Here is a 23,325-nt window from a genome sequence, read left to right as displayed (position 1 = left end):
TGAGGAAAGCCACCTGCATGTTCCCTTCAAAGCATCAGAACTGTCAACTGAAGCAAAAGGTCTGGAAAGTAACTCTGCCTGCTGAAACAGTGGCAGGTGAGAAACCTGGCAGTTACGACAGTTTTGCCATTCTAGGCAAAAGAAAAGGCAGGAAGGGATGGGAATGCATGCAGCATGTGATGTCCTGAATGCAAAAAAGTTTAAGCATCTCTTAGTCTCTCCAAACTGTGAAGATGACACCTTGATTGCATGGGTGAAACTTGGACATTTACCAAGTCTAGCTGAACCCTGCTGAGTTCAGACCTGCAGAGAGACTGTGCAGCCCCAGCTGCTTTTCTCTCCAGCTGTTCAGCTCTAAATAACAGACTTCTTTCCTCCTCTTAACATGACAAGTAATACTAACCAAGATGCACAGCTGAGCTCATCCTTTTGCTATGTAACTGCACAGCAGTCGAGCATCTTCAAGCTCTGTCTACCCTACTTTGGTTTGGAACAAATCTGGTTCCAGTTCCTAGACCGAGCTAACATGTCACTGCACTTCCATCTTTTTATATTTATATCCCTCAACTATGACATTATCTTGGGTTGCTTTTTGTCCTTTTTTCCAGGCTCTGACATCCTGTTTTGCATGACTGTCTTTTTCTTTCTCTTTGTCAGTAGAAAACACCTTCTTTCTTCTCTATCACATCTGATTTAATACCTTATCATAGTGAATTTTCTCCCTATTTTTCCAGTGGTTTAAGTGTAAAATAATTTTAATAAATTTAGTATTTCTGTATCTCTGCAGTAGAGATTAAACTACCTAAAAGGATAAACTCGGGTAGCTAAACAGATCTCCCAATTAAGTCAACAGAAAATTTCATTTGATCAGTGGAATTTATCACTCAACAACAAGATGAAAGGAGCTGAATTTTAATAAAAGGGGAGGGCAATTTGATCTGTTCCACACTGGCCTAGCACAGGCATCCATGGCTTACTAGAATTACAGGTGCCTCATCTTGAAATGTTCCAGCCCACCTAAATTCTCTTCTGTACTCAGGAAACAGATGCAGGGAAAAATCCAGTTCACCTATTCTATGTGCCTCTCCCTCTCTCCATTTCCTCAGAGAGGTTGTGTAGTGAGCATCTGAGATAGCTCAAATGGAATGAAATTACACAGAAACAGTAAGAGATGTTTTTATTCCTCTCTCAGGACTGACTTTACTATTATCTAATGACATACGTAACATCACATAGAACCCCTACAGAAAGTTGTCACCCCAGGCTTGGTCTGCTTCTTGCAAGGTCTCCCCCTGCCCTGTGACTGCCATTTCTGCATGTCCTGGCTTGCAGAAGGAGGAACATCGATCCTATTCAGGAAACCTAATAGTCTGACAGGACCCTTTTCTGAAGGCTTTAGTCTTTATCTTAGAAACTTCAGCCTGGCTCTCCTATTTTCCATGTCATTGCTCTACTTATTGGACCATTATGCAAAGAATGAGCACTTTTCTAAAACAAAACAAAACAACAACAAAAAAAGAAAATTGCCTTAAAGAAGTGTTTAAACATTCTACCTATGTGTTTGTTTTCAGACAGGTCAAAACAAAAAATTAATCCAGTAAAATAAGATAGGAGATAAATATCCAAAAATGTGTCCAAAAGCAACTTGGAAGAAAGAACAATTTGATTTTGTAGTTACCCTATTATGAAGGAAACTCCTCTCTCTAGTCAGACCCTTGGTCTCTATAATTTCTATTTTCCTTATACTACAAGAATACCATTGAATGGAAAGTGATTTTAATATTTCATTCTTACCTGTGTGATAGAATTTCCCTGAAAATCCCAGGTTGAAAGTGAAATTTGCAATCTGAGCTCTCAAAAGATTCTGAGTGTCAAGCAGCGCCTGAAAAAAAACCCAAACCACTATATAAACATATCTGTAGAAAAAGACACCTGGCACAGGCATTTAATATAACAGTATACATATTTTTACAAGCATGTATCTTTCAGTTGGTTTTTCTACTTCAGAACAGCTCTGTATATATGACAAAGAAGTAACAGATATTTTCATTACCATTTAAAAACTAAAGACAGCATGCCAACTCCATCATTTTCCTCATAAAAATGACCACCTATTAAATATTGTTTTACTCCCTGGATCATGATACTGGAAAAGAAAGGCACATGCCAGAGAAAAGACCTTCCACTGATTACTCAGTAAGCCTGGGACACAGCCAGTAATTAAGCTAATGATCTCTTGGCCCCTGACCACTGCTCCATTCAGTGAGCAGTGTCTATTAGAATCTTGTTTCTCTAGATCAGGTCAAGTACATACACAACATTTTGGTCATGTTCCCAAATTACTGGCAATGAAAAAAAAAATAATCCAGAAAGACAGAAAGAATGAAGCCTATTCCATATAACAGAACTTAGTCCTAAATTCTCCCAAACTCTGACTCATTTCTCAGACATTTAGCATACTGGCTGTCAGCATACATGTACTTGCACTAAATTAGTACAAACAAAAAACAGCATGCAGAAAGAAAGAGGAAAACTATTCATCAGTCTCACTCATTGATTTCAATATGCTCTTCTTAATTTGTTACTCCCAAAATTCACATATTTCTTGCAGGAGCTATGTCTCTTAACACCCTGCTGTTGTTCACTCGTTCAATTTCCCAGGTGTAAAACAGCAACCCAGCTTTCCAATGCAAAATAAAACTTTGCAAATCACAAACACAACAGAAGAGCAAAAAGCCTCAACTAAAATGAGATTCCTCCAAAGCCTGCACCTGCCTTCACCTGAGCACTTGATGTTTGGTAATTTATGAACACAAGGGACCCTTTAGAGATTTCTGACTCATCAGAAGTCTCCTGCCACAGCTGCAGCACACACACACTTAGCGACAGGCACTCATGCAGAACCTTTGAAAGACAAAATGTTTATAAATCAAAGCTCATCAAAGAGTTATCTAAGCAAATATACATTTACATAGCATAATTATTTTAATAAAGTGATTAAAAGCAATACTATTGCCAGAAATTTGTAACTTTAATCATGTTGTGAAAGAGGAATGTATTTAAAAGCACAAAAAGTTTGAAGTCAAGATTTTCCAAGGTTTAAAAAGTCTAGCATACTCCCCATTCTTGAAATTCAGTGGCAGTTTGGTGCCCTGGAAAATATGAGCCAGTAATTTTAATTACAGTTTATTTGGATATTTTCATTATATAAATAATTTGCCTACAATTATTTTTAACAGAAATGACAATGGCAACAAATTGTTAGCATGGAAGTCAAGTCCAGCTTTAGATATAGGCATAGCATAGTCAAGTTGCAGTTCCTTAAAACATGACCCACTTTACAGATGGAGGCAATATCCACTTTATCAGAGAAAACATTGGGCTCTTCTTCAGATCTTTTCAAGGGTTATCTATGTCAGTTTCAATAAAAGTACCATCAACATCTGCAAACCCTGTCAGGCCTGTTCCGTACAATATCACACCTATAACAGCAGCAAAACCAGGCAGAGTGACAACAGCAGGGGCTTCCCTGTGCACCACTCTCAAGAGAGGCCCAAGGCTGCTGGCTCACAGAGCTCCCCATTCCCAGTTCATGGTGGCCACAGATGGCAGCTGGTGCAGCTGTCCCTGCTCTGTGCTTGCCTTTCCCAGCACTCCCTTTCCACAGCTGAGTGCTTCCACCTGGCCCCACTGAGGGACTGCACCATTGCCCAAAGCAGGAGCTTCTCTGCCATCCTGCATCTCAGGCCTCAGAAGCTCTCTAAGCTGGTAGCTCTGGCTAGCTCAGGGAAGCTGGTACTTGAGGGAGCTGATCTGCAGCAACAGAAAAGACAGTTATATGTCCTTGGCCTGGGGGTTTGCAAAATTGAATTTTGCTGATGCAGCTGATGAAACATGAATGGCTTCAATTCTGAGTCATCAGTAGTACTCGCCTTGTTCATCATTTCAGCAAACCAGAACACTATGCCTAAGCATATTCGTTAAATATATATTAATCAAAATACTAAATGTGTGAAAGAAATGTCACTTTTCTGCCTCCTGTTTCTTAAGGTCCTCTCAGATCTGGAAGTAACTTGCCTCTCCCACGGGCTTCTTCAGCAGTGTAGCTCCAGCAACAACAGCACAGGTGGTTTCAAAGAACAGTACTAGTAAGCTAAAGATCTTTTTTTTATTTCACTGGAAAACCTGAAAAAAATCCTGTGAACAAGGCATTTTCTAAAGGAATAAGTAAAATGAAGCACAGAACAGAAATAATTGAAAAAGAGCTCAAGACTACTCAAGCAGAATATTAAAAGGAAAATCTTGCAACAAGGGCTTTTGCACAGGCTGAGAGTGCAAAGATCACTGAACAGACTTCTTATTCTAATGAAAGGTAGCAAATCATAGAATCTTAGAACTATTCAGGTTGGAAAATACCTCCAGGGTCACCAAGTCCAACCATCATCCCTACTCTACCAAGTTCTCCCCTAAACCATGTCCACCAACACCACATCCAAACGACCCTTAAATACATCCAGGTATGCTGACTCAACCACCTCCCTGGGCAGCCCATTCCAGTGTCTAACCACTCTGTGAAAAGATTTTTCCTAATGCCCAGTCTAAACCTCCCCTGTTGCAGATGAAGCCATTCCCTCTTGTTCCATATCTTATTACCTGTGAAAAGAGAGCAGCACCAACCTCTCTACAATGACCTTTCAGGTAGTTGTAGAGACTGATGAGGTCTCCCCTCAGCCTCCTCTTTCTCACACTAAACATTCGCAGCTCCTTCAAGCATTCTTCATAAGATTTATTCTCTAGGCCCTTCACCAGCTTTGTTGCCCTCTCCTGTACTCATTCCAGCACCTCGATATCTCTCCTGAATTGAGATGCCCAAAACTGGATGCAATACTCCAGGTATGGCCTCACCAGTGCTAAGTACAGGGGGACAATCACCTCTCTACTTCTGCTGGTCACACTATTTCTAATACAAGCCAGGATGCCATTGGCTTTCTTGGCTACCTGGACACACTGCTGGCTCATTCAGCTGCTTGTCAATTAGAACCCCTAGGTCTGCAGAGGATTTATTATGAAACTCATCCTTGAGCTGCTGGGAACCCATTCAGTAAAATCTTTGCACTGTTAAAAATGTAGGAGGCAAATGATATGTCTATACACTTCTGATGTTAACAGTACATACTCTCAAATGAAAGAGATCCTGCATGCAGCTTGACAGCAAGGAGGCATGAAAGGGCTGCACAGTTCTTTCCCTCCAAACTCAGTTAAGAACTGTGAGCATTTTCTTAGCTGAAGGCCTTATCCTGTACCTTTCTAACACCTTCTCAGCTTGTCAGCTCTAGTCTAGTCTCAGCACGATGGAAAGACAGAATAGGAAAAATGAAGAGCAGCTGGAAACACCAGAGAAACACAACCTGGAAGGAGATCCTTGCTGCACCTTCCTGGCACACTGCAGCTACTGGGCTGACAGGAGAGTCACGAACCCAGGCCTTCACATGGGAGGAGGGTAGCAAAAAGCCCATGACATTGATAGGGCAACATAGAGTTTACTTGTTTACTGGGAATTAACTTTGCTAGTGTAGTTACCACCTTCTTGCCTCAATGAGTGCTTTTTATTTAAGCCAACAGTCAGGATAAGACATTCCAAACAGCACAAAACTCTAAAGAAAATCCAAAGTTCACCTTCCACATGATGAACTCTGAAAGCAATGCCTTTTGTTTTTTTGGCCATTATTGCTCATGAAAATCAATAGGAGATCTGCTGAAGTCTCGCAGTGGTGTTAAAAAATGTATCACCTAATACCAAGGGTGTACCTACTCCGCCTGCTCTGTGTGCAAAGAGGGAGGGCACAGACCTGCTGTGAACCACTTCTTGTACAGACAAGCTGAGATAACATTTGAGTTGTCATGCCTATGATTATTTTCTGGGTGACTTGACATTTTACTCATCTTTCAGGTTCTAAAAACAAAATGTTAAAACTCATGAAAAATATATAGCAGCAGATGGCAGGGCCTATTACTGTGAGTTTCTATCAGAAAGACAGAAAGATAAAGAAGGGGGAGGAAAAGCCTGAAATTTCAGTTCTAAATGCTATTTTATATGCTGATGGTAATCTGGTGATATTTTCTGTATATTTTATGATTGGTTTATGAACAGCCCCTCTGGGTATCTGTATGAGATGTTATATAAATACACTAGTACAGTAGACTATATTTTTTAAACTGTTTAGTAAAGCCTTCATCTATTTATAATTATTTAGTAAATACGTTAAACTTCCACTGGCACTGTAAGAAAAATAAATTGCTGGCTGCATAATCACTTTTGTGTACAGAGACACAATGGAACACTTTATTTTCAACTTTTCCTAAACTCACATTCTAGGTTTAAGAAATTCCTCATGCCAGAAATCGAATGTGAGAATTGAATATATGATGAGAGACCCTCTTCTTCACCAACAGTCCAAAATAATCTCAGAAAAAGCCCCTATTACAATCCAAGAAATGGACAAAAGTTATCCTGAAAGCAAAACAAGAGTTCTTTCAATCTGTGCATCTGACAAGTTTATAATATAATGAAAGCAATGTAAGAAATAATTTATGTTGTAAATAAACCCAGAGCCTCAGATAACTAATCAGCACTATTCCATTTAAGTTACTTCTATTTCATTTCTGATGAAACATATCAGCAAATATAAGATGCTGTAATTACCAATGGGATCTCAACTGACTGAGAATTCTGGAGAAAATGGACTCTAGAAACACAAATGGAACAAAAGGAATCAAGAAAATTGTTCTTTAATGGAAATATTCCTGCAATGGAAATGTATGAAAATTCCTGCATGCCCTGGTTTGAGCCAGGACAGAAGCAAATTTCTTGTTAGTAATTTTACTTTCCACTTAAGTCTCTTAAAAGCATCTGCACTTTCTGAAATCAACATGATGTTACTCAGTGTCTGCTTCTAGGTCCCATAATGCTCAATGTTTATAGTTATTGCTGGAGGATAGTATAGAGAAAGGCTCTTGCTTGTACTTACTCCAGTATAAACCCAGGTCACTGTTTGGTTCTGCTAAACTTCATGTGGAGGAGGGAACCAGACAGGTGACCCAAAACTGACCAAATGAAGTATTCCATCCTATCAGCATCATACTCAATAGAAATCTGATGGATCATGAGGGTCAAGATCTCTTTGTTCATGGCTGGTGTTCTGGGAGGACTTGATCTATTCTGCTTTTGATCCTCAATCCATGTGTTCTTGAATCTAGCTCCCATCTGCTCCTGACTCAAGGAATCCAGTCTGGGACTTTCCCAGGCATGCCCTTCAGACTCGATGGTGATGCAAGCGTTACTGGAGGGACTGCAGTATTAGTTTTGTATATATTTATAGATTTCATTATTTTCCTTCTCACCATTATTGTTTAATTAAAGCTGTGTAGTTTAGTCTACAACCTATAAGTCTCTCTCCCTTATTCTCTTCCCTTTCTGCGTAGGGAGGTGTTAATAAAGAGCATCTGCCATTCATTTAACTGCAAGACCATTGTTAAACCTTGACACTGCCTTTGTATAGGTGACCTCCTTCTTGACAACCATAAGGTTTAGCTATTTTTATCACTTTTCATTCAGAAAGCTCAACTTTGATTACAAACAGAATAATTTTATTTTATATATTTCATCTCTCAGGCAGGACAAACAGAGGCACAGACAGATGACATGGGCTGTTGAAAGCTCTTGCTCAAGTACGTCAGCAGTAAAGCCAAGGATAAAACTCATCTTGCCCAAGTTGCTTCCCATTTCCATAGCCAGGAAACCATCCTGCCTCCTGTCCTCAGATCTCTCTTTTTAGTCTCTCACAGAGAGGTCCCAAGTGTTAACTTGTCTTTGGCAAACAGACAGTAGCAATTTCTTCAGCACCATCAAAAGCATTCAGACCCAAACATCTTGGCTGATCAAATACATGTTTGTTGAAGTCTGCTTCACCAAGAAGGAACCATAACTTGTCACTGTGTTCATACCAACATATTTACAACTGTTTTCCTACTGAAAAGCTGTTAAAGAACTTTGCAACTTGAAAAGTGAAATAGTTCAAAAGGCTGTTAATTTTACTTGTAATCACATGGATTTTAACTAAATTGGCAAGCAGACAGACATAGCCCCACAATGCCGCAGTGTTAGTATCTTAAACTTCAAATCAGGACATGCTTTCATGTCAGTAAAAAAAGCAAGAAAGGTCAGCTTCATAATTTTCCAAAAAGCCTACCTCCTCCCCCTTTTTTCAGGAAGCAGATCTCATCTCTCAACACTTCCTTTACCATTCTAGCAATACTATCAAAGGAGCCATTAAATTAGGAAATACTTCGCTTTTGAGGAAGACTTCTAATGCTGTACTGGCTTTTAATAAAGGCAAGGACTTTCTGAAAAGGTAAAAGAAAATAATAGAAAGTGTGATGTGAAAGCGCACACATTAAGCACACAAAGCTCCTTTATGGGAGCTCTTATGGAGAAGTAGCTGTAATTTTTTGTGCCATATTTCCTCTTTAGCTTAATCCCTTCAAGAAAGGGAAGAAACAGAACTAAAGCAATTTTAACTTGAGTGGAGTTCTTAATATGGGAGTTTAATAAGCTGTAATAGATATGATGCACATTTTGTGACATCATTTGTGACAATCCATGCTGTGAGAAGAGTGATGCAACTGAAGCTGCTCGAGCAGGTATACACACACCACTTGCCTCCCTTGAACCTTCTCTTCTGCAGAACCTGACCTTTTCTGAATTTCTATCCACCTTGCAAATCCACTTGCTTATAAGGAAAAAAAAAAAAAAAAAGAGACAATTGAGGAACTTGACATATATGACTGAAGTTTGCATTTACGATGCATACAAAAATGATAAGTTTTAGAGCACTGTGCTTCTCTTCAGAGTTCAACAATCAGTAATTGAAATTTCCCAGATGTATGTTGAGATTTGCTTTATCGTGTCTTATGTACCAGTCTGCAGAGGTGTGAACCAAGTGACAACATGAGGCAGAGAAGAGGCCAGGCTAACAAGCTGTGCCTGAATATCCATCCCAGGCTTGTCCCAGCACTGCTGAGGCTGATGGCAGAAAAGAGAGGAGGGGGACACTGCCTAGGGAAGGGAGCTGTGGGATCCACAAGAGACCTTGTAACAAGCAGTATGACAGGGCCCTGGAAGCAAGAATCCTTGTGATGGCAGGTGTTCCGGAAGCTGTGGCAGCCATCGGGGATGGGAAGGCAGTGGGCAAGAATCAGGGGTGTTTGGAGGCAGCATGGCAAGAAGAAACAGATTATAGTCTCAATGAAGGCCTGTCTCAAATGGCTGGAAATCATTATTTTATTATTCAGACTTTTGCTTCTGAGGAAAAAATGTTTCCCTCATGATAAATTATGTATTTTGGAACATCATTAAAATTCAATGTCTATTCTTTCTGAATTTCCAAGATTAGCATTTTGACACTCATTACCTTAAACATTTAACCTAGGCAGGAGAAAGAGTAATTGCTTTGAATATACTGGGTGTATTTGAAAAACATATTTTTAATATCCTTCAGACACAAGAAGAATGCTTAAATTTTAACTGTGCACTCTCTTAACAAAGCTGACACTACAGAGAGGGTAAGAAAACAAAACCTTCAGCTTTTTCTGCAAAGTGTTCAGCTGACAGAGACCATAAATTATAAATAGACCTTAAACTGTGTAAGTGGGAAAAGTAAACTGCTCAACAGTTTGGTGGAAGAAAGGTGTCCAAGAAGATAAAATCCAGCAAAACCAGAAAACCTTATGAAACAAGGATGGAAAAGCTAAACTGCTGACTATACACATGTTCAAGTTCATCAGATTCCATATGAGATGAAAACAACTATTCCAACTACTTTGTACAATAAAATTAAAATGGGGGGACATTTGTTTATTAAGGTGCAGTACCTTCAAGAAACAAATTATGCTTTCATTTAAAGCCATGGATTTTGGTAAGTCTATCAAATCCTTCAAAAGATGTAACAACTCAAAAGTACCATACGCCAGCAGGATGCCTATTTTCAAAGGGCCATGCAGCATGGAGGAGTTTAAAACAGGAAACGTGCAAAAATTCCTTGGAGACAAAACAAAGTGTACCTGCTTTCAGATATTTAAAAATTACTGTAGTTTACTGACAGCTCAGTTCTACCCGTGGCAATTGTGCTTTTAAATTATCAAACAGGGACCCCTTGGAGTCTGACTATTTAACGTGCAGGACAGGCAAAGCTCTAATTGCTTGCTTGGGTTAAGGTGGATTGTTTGCCAGATGCATTCACCTGAGTATCTTACCTGACTTCCTATAATATTAAGGCCCACACTCACCACTTGAAGAAGTCAGTGTGAGTCTTTTCAACAAATTCAATAAGCACCATTAACGGGGTAACCCAGTTTCTCTTCAAAATTTCACTAAGTTGAAGTATTGGGCTGGAGCCCAACTGGGTGCATCTTGCTTTTCCAGTGTCCAATATAAATCACACTGGATCTGATTTTCAAAAAATTCAGGAGCCACAACTATTTTATGTGCACAGATGCTGTAACTAGGTATGTGAATTTAAGGTCCACTAAAGGATACTAAAAATGTAAGTAGCCCCTTTTGAAAGCACTGAACCAAATAATTTTAATAAAAAGTTCTTGCATCAGAACACACTGTTTTAATGTGGCTGAGTTTTCCTTTGGAAATTTCTTTTTTATATCACCTACAATAACAATCTTGTCCAATTATAAATTTTCAAGTAATTAGGCAGTTTCATCTAGGTAAATAATTTGTACAACCAAGAGACTTCAGAATTATTTCTAACTTCCTTTACCAGCTTCTTGCTTCTTGGAGGTTGAGATAGCACTTAATGAGAACAAGCTAATTATGGCAAGGTAAGTTGAAGGTTTAAAATAGTTGGTGCCGGTGCTATTTAATAAAGTAATTAGCATGGTGTTTTCAGGATTCTGCATTATTAGCTCTTAATTAAACTGTACTTTGATGAAAGATGTTACTATTACTAAAAAGCTAAAAGATCTCATTATGCTGCAGTTAACAAATAAAAACCTGCATTTCTTTTAATTAAAGGTCAAAAAAAACCTCAGACCAATTGAAATAGAACTAACAAACACCCTACTGCTGCATATGATATTTTTCCCTGGATTTTGATCAGATGGGATTCAATAGAAAAACTTGTTTTTTGCACTTTTGCCTAATGCTTTATTTGCTTATGAAACACCAGGTATTAAGATGCAAGTTCTCAGACTGCAACAGGGTCAAAACTAAGACCAAAGTGACTCTAAAATGCATTTAAGTTCTCTTAATGTTTATCCAGTTACATTATTGTTGATGAACCAGTGCAGCACAAAACTGAGGTGTGATAGCCACACTGCAAGCATTCCAGTGGCTTTAACGCAAAGTCCCACACAGAGCCCACAGTGCTGCCTCAGCTCAGAGCACAACAGGCCACCTCTCAGGGTGACAGGCTAGTTTGAATTCTTTTCCAGTTCACTTCTTAGCTGCTCCACTGTGCCTGCTTACTCTGGCTTATCTCCATTGCATCCCATCAGCAGTAGATAAATTGTCAGAGTTGTTCACCAATTCAGATAGATGCTTGTCTAGCTACCAGTAAATGTTAGGCCTCAAAAACTCAGGTTCAAACAACAACCTCAGATGCATTTATACCTCTGTACCTCCTCATTAGACAACCCACACTTTGACAGCTTCAGATCTTGTTTGGTAGGATGCACAATATTTTGTCATAGAGTTAAAACAATGGCATGGCTATTCAGTTTAACGATGCGTGTATTTTATAGCCATCCAGCTCAGAAAGAACAGAGGTTATTATCCGAGTGCCTTGTACCACATTCATTATCAACAGCACATTTGCTTCTTATTTAATGCTTCCTCACACATTAGCTCCAGCTTTAGCTGTCACTACAGTCAACAGGCACAGCAAGCAGAGTTTGGCTGGAGGACAGTGGCTACTGTCCAAGCAAGACAGTCCTCCAGTGCACCAGCTGGCCATGAACTTCTGCTGCAGCTCAGCCTGTGCTCCCTTGCCCAAATTACATTGCCTGGCCCTGCTGCCTGGAGCCCTTTTTACCCTGCCGTTGGCAACACGTGGCTCCGTACAGCCACTGGATGCTTGAAAATATCTAGAAGATTCGACACTAGAAAGATTTCTAGGCCTAATCTCTCAGCAACAGAGATGACAGCAGCCTCACTTGAGTGCACGGGAAACTGCAGGTTCCTCTAATTTCTGTAAAAACCACAATAGAGCTGGCTGCTCTCCCTGTTTAGTAAAGCACAACAGTTACTACATCAATGGCATGTTAAATACACTGACTAGTCCACAGGCTGGGCAACACACCAGTGACACAATCCATTCACAAATGTTTTTTGTTTTTCTTTTCCTAATAGAGCCAAAAAGATTTCCTGTGCTTCTCTTTATAGTGCATCTGAAGAAAAATATCTACCTTTGTCCCTATGTTTGGGGTGAGCTGAGGCAGACTGAAAGCTCTTTTTTCCCCTCTGCTCCACCTTTATTGACAGAAAAAAGTATCTCTGACATTAGTAAGAGAAGCACAGGGGATGATTTTGTTAGCAGTTTTAATACACACCTTTACTCCTTTTTCATGCATGTTTGCACTTCTAAAAGGTGACAGAAATGAGATCTACACAGATAAATGTCCCAGCTGCCAAATTTTACACTTGCAGACTTAAATCAACATATAGGAATCCAAACTGAGCTCTGCATTTGATTTAGAGATTGAGAATACATCTTAGTATAAATTCCCTGCCAATATTATACTCCCTCCAATAGCATATTTTATAGCTTTTTGCCAAACCTAATTTTTAAAGGCTTACATAATTATATCACTTCCTTATGAATATTAGCCTCGATTCTGCCATTTTTATTTGCTATTCAGGCTACACTTAAATATCTTTGTGCCTTACATTAAATATTTTTATCCATCCTCAGTGTTTATACCCTGCAGTCCCCTGCAGGCTATTGCTTTCTGCTTTGGTCATCATTACTTGCTGAATTCTTTAGCCTTTATTTTTTGCTAAGACATTCCCCAGCTATTCTGGTGTCTCTAAGCCCTCTCTAAGTATTTCTGATTAAGTGGTGCAGAACTGAGCACAATACTCTAGAAACCTCCTCAGTCAGCAAGATGAAGCACCTTTCTGCTGTAAAACTAGATTTCAGCTTAAATTTCAAGCCAGCTTACATTATAAATTCAGGTATATTTTAGTATTTATCTTGGGTTTAGCATATTTTCAGGATTACCACTATCAGTATTTCTATTACCTTTAACAAAGGCAGCAAGAAAGGACCAGGGATAAGAGAAATGTTTTGTACCACAAAAATCCACTTATTATAGAAATGCAAAATTATTTTGTAGTCTCCTTTCCAGTCCCATTAGAGTTTTATCAAAGGCAACTCCGAGTTATCTTAAGTCCAAGTTCACTTTGCGATCGGAGCAGACACACCTGGGTTATTCCCAGGAGTGCTAACACTGAGAGGGCAAGTGAATGGGAGCTTCATGTAGAGCTATGTGGCTTTCATAGTTCCATAAAAATGCAACTGGTGCTCCCAGCTCTAACCCATTACCTCAGGACAGCATGACAGGGCCTTTTTCACATTAATTCACTGACCTGGTTTGGAATTAATCTGTGGAGCTCTACTCTGCACAGTCACTGAATTTTTAATTGTCCTCTCCACTATCTGTTTTTCAGAAGTATTGTAGTATATTTACTGCAATACAAAAAAATGTTTTATTTATTATTTGTTCCAGATACAAACCTAAATTTAAGGAGCAATACTAACTCTTCTCCAGGACTGTAAAGTATCAGAAGGAATCTCCTAAAGAGCAAATACTTTTAACAATTGGTCATAAGGTTTTTATGCTCTGTCAAAATTTTTTTAAAAAGGAATAACACTTCCACCTTGTAGAAGCACTGAATTTGCACAGAAAAATAAACAGGAATTGAAAATAAGTAGGGCATTGTTATTCCATGAGAGGTAAGATGCATACTGGCAACCAACTGCTTCTCTTTTACTCTGTTCTTGAAGCATAAACACCAAGAATCGATCATGTTGTTGCATTGATTTTTTCCAGACTGAACAGGTAAGAAGGACAGTTTTCATATCACTATGTTGTAAAAGAAACTTAAGAAATAGAGTCCCACTTCTAGCCTATTTTTTCTTGTTTTGCCAGACTTCTTCATATGACTGAAGATCAGGAAGGAGGTAGACCCAATTTTGGTACAATGTTTTACAGTTAATGGCTTTGATTTCTAGTTCAGCCTACAGTGTGCATTTATTTGTTGGTTGTGACAATTTTATTCCATTCCGTTAGCAGCAGGAATTGGATGGCTAACATTTCATCTGAAAAAGCCCACAATAAATCCTGCAGCAGGAACTAGTACCGTGATGAATCTGTACAGCTCTGCAGTAAGTTGCAGTTGCATTATTATTTGTATTAGCAAAGTGCTTTTGAACAAAAAGAACAGAACAAAAAGTCTCTGACCAATAGAACTTGCAATCTAAAACTGAGAGGGACTGGCAGGATAGCTCAGGGATAGCCAGGAGGCTAGAGAGTGGTTTCAGCACGTAACTTCTCAATTATGGTGCAGACAGAGCTAGAACCCTGCCCCAGGTCTTGTGCATTAAGTTTGTAACATCTGTGCCCAGCAAGTGCCTTCTCTCAACTTCCTTTTTTTTTGCTTTCTGAATGTAGTTACTCAGTGAACATCAACAAACAGCTTTTAAAATACTAACCTTGAAACTTTGAAAAAGCTTTTTCAGTGGAGAAAAATTATCCAGTAACTGGAACATCTTACAGTGCCACAAAGCTTGACACACAGTTAATCTACTTAATAAATTTTGGAATTGTGTTTTGCTCTCATGGCCTGATAGATCTACCCCAACAGAACCGAGTTCAGGTCATGTTGACAGTACTCAAAGTGTGCAGAATCACATGCACTTTTATCTCATCCATGAAAATATTCACACACATTCTTAACATGGAAGTTTCAAAGTAGAAAGAAGAAGACAGAACTTGCTAACTCTACAAAAACAGTCACTGAAGGCTGGCACACTAGGTGGACATAAGCATTGCTGGGATTTCTTTGAAGGGAAGCTGTATGCTCAACTGTAAAGATCTCTCTGCATAATAAACTAAGTTAATGGAAAAAGCAGAAACGGTATTACAGAGTACTCTGTTGGCTCACTCCATCTCAAGTGTAACTTCCATCCTGTACATCCGTCAAGTGTAACTGCTGAAGCTTGAAATAAAATAGTTCTTATATCACACAACTCCATCGAAAACATGAAAACATGAATCAGAATACAGAAGGCAGACACCAGTGGTAAAACAGTTCCTTCAGCCTAAGGATAGCAAAGTAATCATCACTATAGAGAAGTAAGAGGAATTAAAAAGCAAAAAAAACAACAAACCCCAAGTAATTTTCTGGAGAGATGTAGTTTACTTCATCCATAACGCACACCTGCTTATTTCAGAAATCAACAGTGCATTCATAGAAGCCAATGCTTCCTGACTTTTGGAATTTGGTTCTATAATGAAAACAGACCAAGGAGTGTGTAACTAACAGTCAAATCTGGTGCTGGGGTAGAAGAGCTTGAAGCAAGTCATTCTCATCGTTCTTGAAGATCTCATGGCATTCACCATATTTCTGCAGACTTTCTGACAGTAAGAAAGCTCCAACTGTGATGGATTCCTCTTCTCTTACTTAGTTCCCTGCCACCGAATTTGTAAGAGGAGATGGCTCAATTCTTGAAAGATCACAGTTTCAAGATTAAGGTTCCCATTAAAGTGCATAGTAACACAACTTGAAAATAAAATAAAATAAATTTAAAAAAATATATATTTTGTTACTGCAGGATTGCAAAACTACACAGAAGAGAAAAAAAAAATATTATGAACAACTTTATGATTAGTGACCTGCCTTGTCCTTCTGAGACATATTTTGTCTTAATGCTCCAGAGGACTCTGCACTCAGCAGTTAAGTTTCTTAGCAGTCAATAAATACAAGTGAGAGGGCTTAAGGCAGCAGCACTTTCCTGACCCAACCCTCCCATGTGAGATACTTCTGAAATGCACACTGCACACTTCTGAATGTGCAGAACTTCCACAGGATTCCTTTTGAATAGAAAATACTTGGCACTTTTTAGGCCCCGGTGCACAAACAAGTAGCAAAATGGACACATAGAGTTTTATCCTTCCTAAGAATAAAACTTAAAACTGCTTTGCTAAAGGCCTCAAAGGCTGTAGCATATTGGTGTTGACGTGTGAAATTCTATGCCTAGGACCTGATGACTCTCCCAGGCTTAATGGAGCTGAAGACTACCACATACAACTGTTTTATTTTTCCAAAACTTGATTTTTCAGAAAAAACCCACCACCTCCAACACACGACCAACAAACCAAGCAAGACAAGCCATGAATTCCTGCAAATGCAGAACTACTGAAAACCACTGAACCAACAGAAATGAAGTTTGATTTCCTCATAACAGACACAGCACTGGCACTGGAAGCCTCCCCACACTTAATACTGCTCCCAGGAATCGACTCTGCTAGAAAGAACATCCACTGGTCAACCAGTCTTCACTTTCTGTCACATTTTCAATGTAGAGTAAGATAGTTAAAATATACAGCATCTTTGTACAGCTGCTGTGCCTAAGAAGTACTGTATAGATGAACAATGGGGACAGTTAAGCCAAGTAGTAAGAATGGACAAAGGTAGTCAGCATGGACAAAGGTAGTCAGCATTTGAGCTAAAGTTCAGATTCTTGTGTAGCTGCAGAGGAGCACACCAGTGCTGCTATTTGACATACACCTTCTCATTACAGATCTCATACAGAGGGCCATGCCCACACCACAGCGCCAGGGAGGCAGGCAGAGGTGTGTGTGCAATCATTTCTGAACTTCAGTCCTTCCCACATATACTACCTATATGCATATGGCTCATTCAGACAGACAAAATGTGTCACCTCCTCTCCACTTGCCTGGCAGTCCACAGGGTAAGATATGGAACTTGGCTATTACTAGACACACGGTTACCATGCAAGGTTTTTGTGTTAATTCACCACGGAGAAGCTGCAACATCAATCTTGGTGTCAAGCTTATTCCATGGGGCTTGGCTGTATCTAGCTCTACACAGGTGCAGAACAGGAGAAGGAAGCACACATGGAATTCTCAGCATTGCCCTGGCTGTTTCAGAAGGGTTGTACCGCAGGCAGAGCCAGCTCTCCCACGTCTCCATCACTGTTCTGCAGCCATTCTCCTCTGGTCAAGGTCTTTCACCCAGTTTTCTCGTTCAAACACCTGTAAACTCCTCCTAAGAATGAAAACTGGGCTGTATCCAGCAGCAATTGTATAAATCCTACCAGATTAACATTCACAGAAGCTGCTACATAAACCAAATTGCTTTTACAAGTTAAATGTTAAGATGAATGACTGGTAAAGCATTCTACATGCTGGAAGGTGCTCATAAAATATATAAAACCATTTTTATAACTTGTTTTAAAATTATATTTTAGTTCTCAGATCTAATTTCTTCTGCTTCGCAATCCATAACATTTCACACTACTGTATTGGAAACAATTCAGTCAAGAAGTGGCAAAATGTCTCTTTTGAAAGCAGAAAAAGAACAAGACAGTCAAGAGATCACAAAGCTAGTAATTTGGAAGAAAAAAAGCAAACACATCAGTGTTCTGATTCTTCATTTTGAAGATGTGATCAACTCAAGTGAATGTATTGGGAAAATTAAGAAAAAGGTAGACCAACTTACTGCCCAGACCATCTGCACTGCACACACTGTCAATAAGGAAATAAAAAAATTCATATTTAATTTATGTCTACTATCAGCTGCTTTTCCCATTGAAAATCTTAATGCTTTGTAGCCATAAAATTTCACAAAGAGTAACTAACTAAAAAGATATGAAAATACTAGACCATCAGCCAGGACAATGACAGTCTATTAAGATAAATTTACTCTGTTGACTATCTAGACAAATTTTCTCTGTATGTCCATTTAAATTAATTATTTGCATTGCATAAGCTCTTAGTCTTCTAAAAGACACAAGGAAAATACTATATATAACATTGTCACAGCATAATGGTCCCTCCTGCCTGACAAACATTAGGAGACAAAAAAAGTTACTGAAAAATGAACATTGAGATGACATTACCAAGCTTACATTCAAAGTGGGAGGCAATTAAGACTACAAAAATGTTCTCTTCCATTATTTCCATTATACCAGAGGAAGATGAAGTAAATAAATATGAAGATGGATGGTGATTGTTGATGCACAGTGACAGCTACTCACTATGGTACATTGAAGAACTATGTTCTACCAGAGCAGATTTTATACAATGACAGGCAAATCTGTAAAGATCAGGTAGTCTAAAAATCTGGAGTACAGTTTTGAGTTGCTTTGGTCTTTTTTTTTTAATTTAAGAAGTTGTGATGAAACTAAACTTCATCTGTTGCTTAATAAAACAAACACATTTTCTGGTTTACAGGAGATAGCTTGATAAACTATGTCAAAAGATTTTCAAAAGGGGCCTTTACACTAGTGTCCCTGACACTACAGATACTCAGGCTGAAGTACCACCACTTTGCCTGTCTTTAGAGGTACAGAAGACACTGGTTTTAGAGCATTTGCTTCAGACTTGACCTCTTTTGAGGTCAACAACAATATTGATAAAAATTAGTACTTCACTTTATGATAGTAACTTATGTAAGTGCTCAACTCCAATTTCCAAACTTTAAAGAGGAGGGCAATTTAACCTCATGTCCAAATATTAGCTGTTCTAGCCACTCAGCAAATCTCATTCCCTTGAAACTCCCTTGAAAACCCGATCTTGTGTGCCATCAGGAACTCTCTCCTTGGACACAGTCAAGAGGCACCTGGACATGGTGCTACTTGAGCAGGGGAGTTGGACCAGCTGTCCTCCAGAGGTGCCTTCCAACCTCAGCCATTAGGCCCTTCAGTGAACTGCAATGTTACAGCTGCCTCCTGTACTTCTTCACTTCTACAGGGTATCTTCCATTGTGATAGCCCTCTATTTTAAGGCTTACAAAGACAGACAGTGCTTTCAACTTGCTCACCTAGATTCTGCCTGAACTTTAGGAGCTTAATGAATTAGTCCTTCTAAAGCGAATCTAGGTTCCCTATACACTCAATGGAGGAGCCTCTTTCACAGAAGACCCAAGACAAATGCTGCCTTCTTGAGCTAGGTAATGAACCATTAACGAGTGATTAGCTTTGCTATCAGTCCTGCATTAACGCTCCAGTTTCTGCCCTATCCAGAGGAATGGGCAGGAGGAATCCTAGAGGTTCTCTGGATGTTGGGAGCTTTCTGAAGTGTTTTAGGTTACATTGCATTAAACAGAGCAGACATAGAAACATTGACCTTACCCTCAGCAAGCTCACAGTCCTACCAAATGGCTGTACATCCAGAAAATATTAAATAGGAGACATGCCAAACAAAATAAAACACAAAAAAGCATTCTCCATCCTGTATTGCTAGTATCTAAAATGTAAGCTTAGTAGAAATTAGTCAACCTTGAGTACTGAAATTATACAAAGTCTACATTTAGCAACCTATTTTCACACTTGCAGGGCACAATTGTCTGTCATAGTCAAGGCAGCTGAACTCAGTAAAACACTCTTGCTTAATAGAATGTCATTTATCTGCAAATACACTTTAAAATAACAGATTCTCAACTACTGCAAATTGATTTTACTTCATTTCTTCCACATGTCATTGTGCCACTGAGGATAACTCCTTTGATATTAATGGTAATGAAGATGCATTGTATCTGACAGCCCTAACAACATGTTTAATAGAACATTTTAACTTTAAGTAGATGAATTATCATAAGGGAACACTTTTTCAGATTCTACTGTTTCTGAACACAGTTCTGTATAAGTGAAATTATCCTACTTAAAAGTTATTTCCACTTTTATATTTTTTTCTATTTTGACAGTTTTATTTTGGGAAGATAACATTCTGACATACTGCAAATTATTCTTCCAAAACAATACAGCTTATCCTTTTGTATCTGCTTTAATCAAATTTGTCTCTATAGCCTCCTGTTTCTGCTAAGTAATTCTGGCAATTAATCATGTTAACTTATCCTAAAATGACAATCCTAAGGTGTCATTCACAAAAAGAAACAATACAAACATACTGTTTTGAACTGCTACTGCACACCACAGTGAGAAATTTATTCAGATTCTATTGGACATATTTTGTAATCAGAAACTGCTGCTTCCACAGAACAACAGGCGTTTTGCCAGTGACAGGGGTCAGACCTTACTTCTTCCCTGCAATCTGACTTTGAACTTAGAAGATTCTCAAGGCATGTGCACCCACCAAACTCCAATGCTGCCCTCATTTCCTACAAGGAAACTCTGTTTCTTGAGTTTCACTTTTATTCCAGCTCTCTCTCATACAATTTATTTGCATAAGGAGAATACCTACTTATCTAGGAGGTAGATCTTAATTATAATTGCATAGGCAGAGAATGTTTTGGAAAAGAATACATGCTGCTGTTTTAAAGCAAATTAAACTGTAACTACAAGTTCAACCCTTTTGTTTCAGGAAGTAACACATATAGGGTTACTGCAGCTTGACAAATACATTAATACGGAAAAAAAATAAAAACCTAGTTAAAAATGAAACAAAAATTACCATCAATGGCACACAGTGCTGTGGCTGCCTTTTCAAACAAGACATTCTCCATTATTTTTAGCACAAACAGCACAACAACCAGCATCTTACCAATTTTCAGCTTCTAGACCAAATACCAGTTTTGAGAGGTGATCTCTAACTACCCGCTTTGCAGCACCGCTCTTTTTTTTTTAAGCGAAGTGTACAGCAAGAAATAATGTTAAGATGTTACTTCTGTTGACCCATAACTACCACTCGAACAGCACAACAGAGAGTGAGAAATGACCTTCAGGAATGTAGAACTTAAAATGTTAAAATAGAAATTGTCAGTTCATTTAGTGACAGAACAAGCCTTTAAGACCAATGTTAACACAATCCTTGCTTGCAAAGCAAGAGCCATTAAACAGAGATTAGAAAGGTGAAATGCTGCAACCAACTCCTGACATCTGAAACCCGTTTCAAACAGCTAATAATCCAGTCCATTCTTCAGAATTTATGTTGACATTTACTTTTGCTCACCACATTTACCTCCTGCTTGTAAGATTAGCAACATGCACATTACATATCAGCAGCTCTTGGGTCCAGCCCTCAAGTCTTATGCTTCTTTTTTCAAATGCCACTGAAGCACAGGCTCAGATAGCATCAGACTAGAGAGTTAAACGCTGCAATTATGTTTAGCATTGTGCATGTTGGGTGGGGTGTGGTGTGCCTGAAAACTCTAACACTTCATCAGTTATTTAGCAACTCGTTGTGTTATAGTTCCTTTTGGAAGACTGTTTTCCATATATAGTATGAGGATATAATTCAGAGATACCCACCAACCCTTTTATAGAACTTAGCTTAGAGGGACTTGCATATCATTTGAGGTAAAACAAGTGAAAATACATTCTCTTCTAGTACAGGTACAAGCACTCCAGCCAGGAGGGTGGAAGGAACTGCTACACCTGTAATCAGTGACTGCTCAGAGAGAGACAGACAGACTGGCTTCTCTCTCCAGGCCCAGTTTATATTGCTAATTACTGATCTGCATCCTCTGTGAGCTCCAACTACTAGTAACTGTTCATTTTCAGATTAAAAAACGGCACTTTGCTGTAATGTTCATTAGTCTGTGCATATATTTACCTGTACATCGTTGGTGTTCATTCTTGTTCCCTCCTTCCCAACGAAGATGTCATCTATGTCAACCAGAATATACCTATCCAAGGAGAGTCTGAGCTTCTTTCCAGACAGGAAAGAGATGGCATCTATGAAAATCAGCTTGTGCAGCCAAAAATTCAAGTTATTGCCAAAAAGGACTCGTTGAATCCCATCGTGGAGCCCCAGGTCATGAATTACTGTGGCATGGAGAGCACTTTTAGCAGCAGGTGGTGAAAGGTTTTCTGGTGTCTTTACTTTTGCAAATATCACTGGTTGATAAGCTGTATGATTAATCTGGAAAACCGCCCAGTCATTTCCAAGCAAGGGACCTTTCTCAAGCTTAGAAGACTTAGTCACATGGAGCAGTGGGGAATGAGGGTTAATGCAACAGTCCTTAATACCCAGATTGCTGTGGACATGGAAAGGAAAGCCCTTCAACTGAAAGCTCTGCAAGCTGTTCTCAGTGCCTTTGTGGAATCCAATAACACCTACACCATATTCTATACAGTACTTATCTAGAAGACCTCTGTTCCAAGAGTCCATATTCACATACTTTAGAATATTTTCATACACTATGAGAGCATATTTGCCTTTATTTTTGTCTATGAGCACAGGGAGGTCACCTTTTCCAGGTGCAATCTCAATGTGAAACTGAAATCTGCTAGATTCTAATATGGTTATTATATCTTGGCCTAATGCTGAGTACTGACTTTCCACAAACACCAGCACTACAAGATCTGTCCTCAGGGGATCAACAGGCTTCATGGTCTTCATCTCCATCAGCTTGTATGGTAACAGTTGAAGATCACCACATTCCACTTCTGAAGAGACTTCAGGAAGCTCATTTTCCTGTTTGTAGCCAGTATACAAGTAGTACGCAGAAATAACTATGCTCACCATACAAAAAGTGGCCAGCAAAATAACTGTTCTTTGAAAGTGTCTGTGAAGTTTCATGATAAAACTCATGTTGTTTACTTGCCTTAGATTGTTCTCGACAGCAGTGTTAAAAACAAACAAATTCTCAACAACTCGTTCCAGTCCTCTGAAATATTTATGTCACCATTGCAGCACACACATCTATCTTCCACAAAGCTTTACAGAAGGTATAATCTAGAAGAAAAGAAAATCAGAGATTTAACTGAGGCATCACACTTGTGAAGTACTGTAATGCTTAAACTAAAGGTGAGCACAGAAATCGCTCCCAAACAGAGGTTTGGGAATGAACAGCTCAAAACATTGACAGTTTCTTTTTGAAATTACAAATTACTAGTGTTACTTCTTCCTGCTCCACTAGATGTTATGTGCATTTGAATGTCTGTAGATCTCACAGGCTCCTTATCCCAGAGATCAAGTATAAGAGGGTAGACACAGGAGGCACCGAAAAGCAAGATACAGTGGCAAAGAACTTACTGATTTTCTGATTTATTTATTTTTTACCCAAAGATAAAAGTCAACTCCAAGTAGACAACTGCTGACAACCTA

At 38.9% G+C, this 23,325-nt stretch overlaps 1 protein-coding gene across 1 annotated transcript in view; it reads right to left on the bottom strand.

Annotated features, from left to right (window-relative positions):
- NDST3 (N-deacetylase/N-sulfotransferase (heparan glucosaminyl) 3) overlaps window positions 1-22,809 on the bottom strand; it is a 57,821-nt gene extending 35,012 nt beyond the window's left edge. Inside the window, exons 1-2 of the mRNA XM_009998560.1 lie at window positions 21,829-22,809; window positions 1,795-1,882 (exon numbers count right to left, since the gene is read on the bottom strand). Of these exons, the coding sequence (XP_009996862.1) occupies window positions 1,795-1,882; window positions 21,829-22,809 (1,069 nt within the window). The remainder of the gene's footprint in view (window positions 1-1,794; window positions 1,883-21,828) is intronic.
- Window positions 22,810-23,325: the final 516 nt, after the last annotated feature.

Source organism: Chaetura pelagica, unplaced genomic scaffold (assembly GCF_000747805.2).
Source record: "Chaetura pelagica isolate M959 unplaced genomic scaffold, ChaPel_1.0 scaffold176, whole genome shotgun sequence".
Classification (NCBI taxonomy): domain Eukaryota; kingdom Metazoa; phylum Chordata; class Aves; order Apodiformes; family Apodidae; genus Chaetura; species Chaetura pelagica.
Note: the sequence above shows the minus strand (reverse complement) of the source record. Positions and strands in the feature narration are given on the sequence as shown.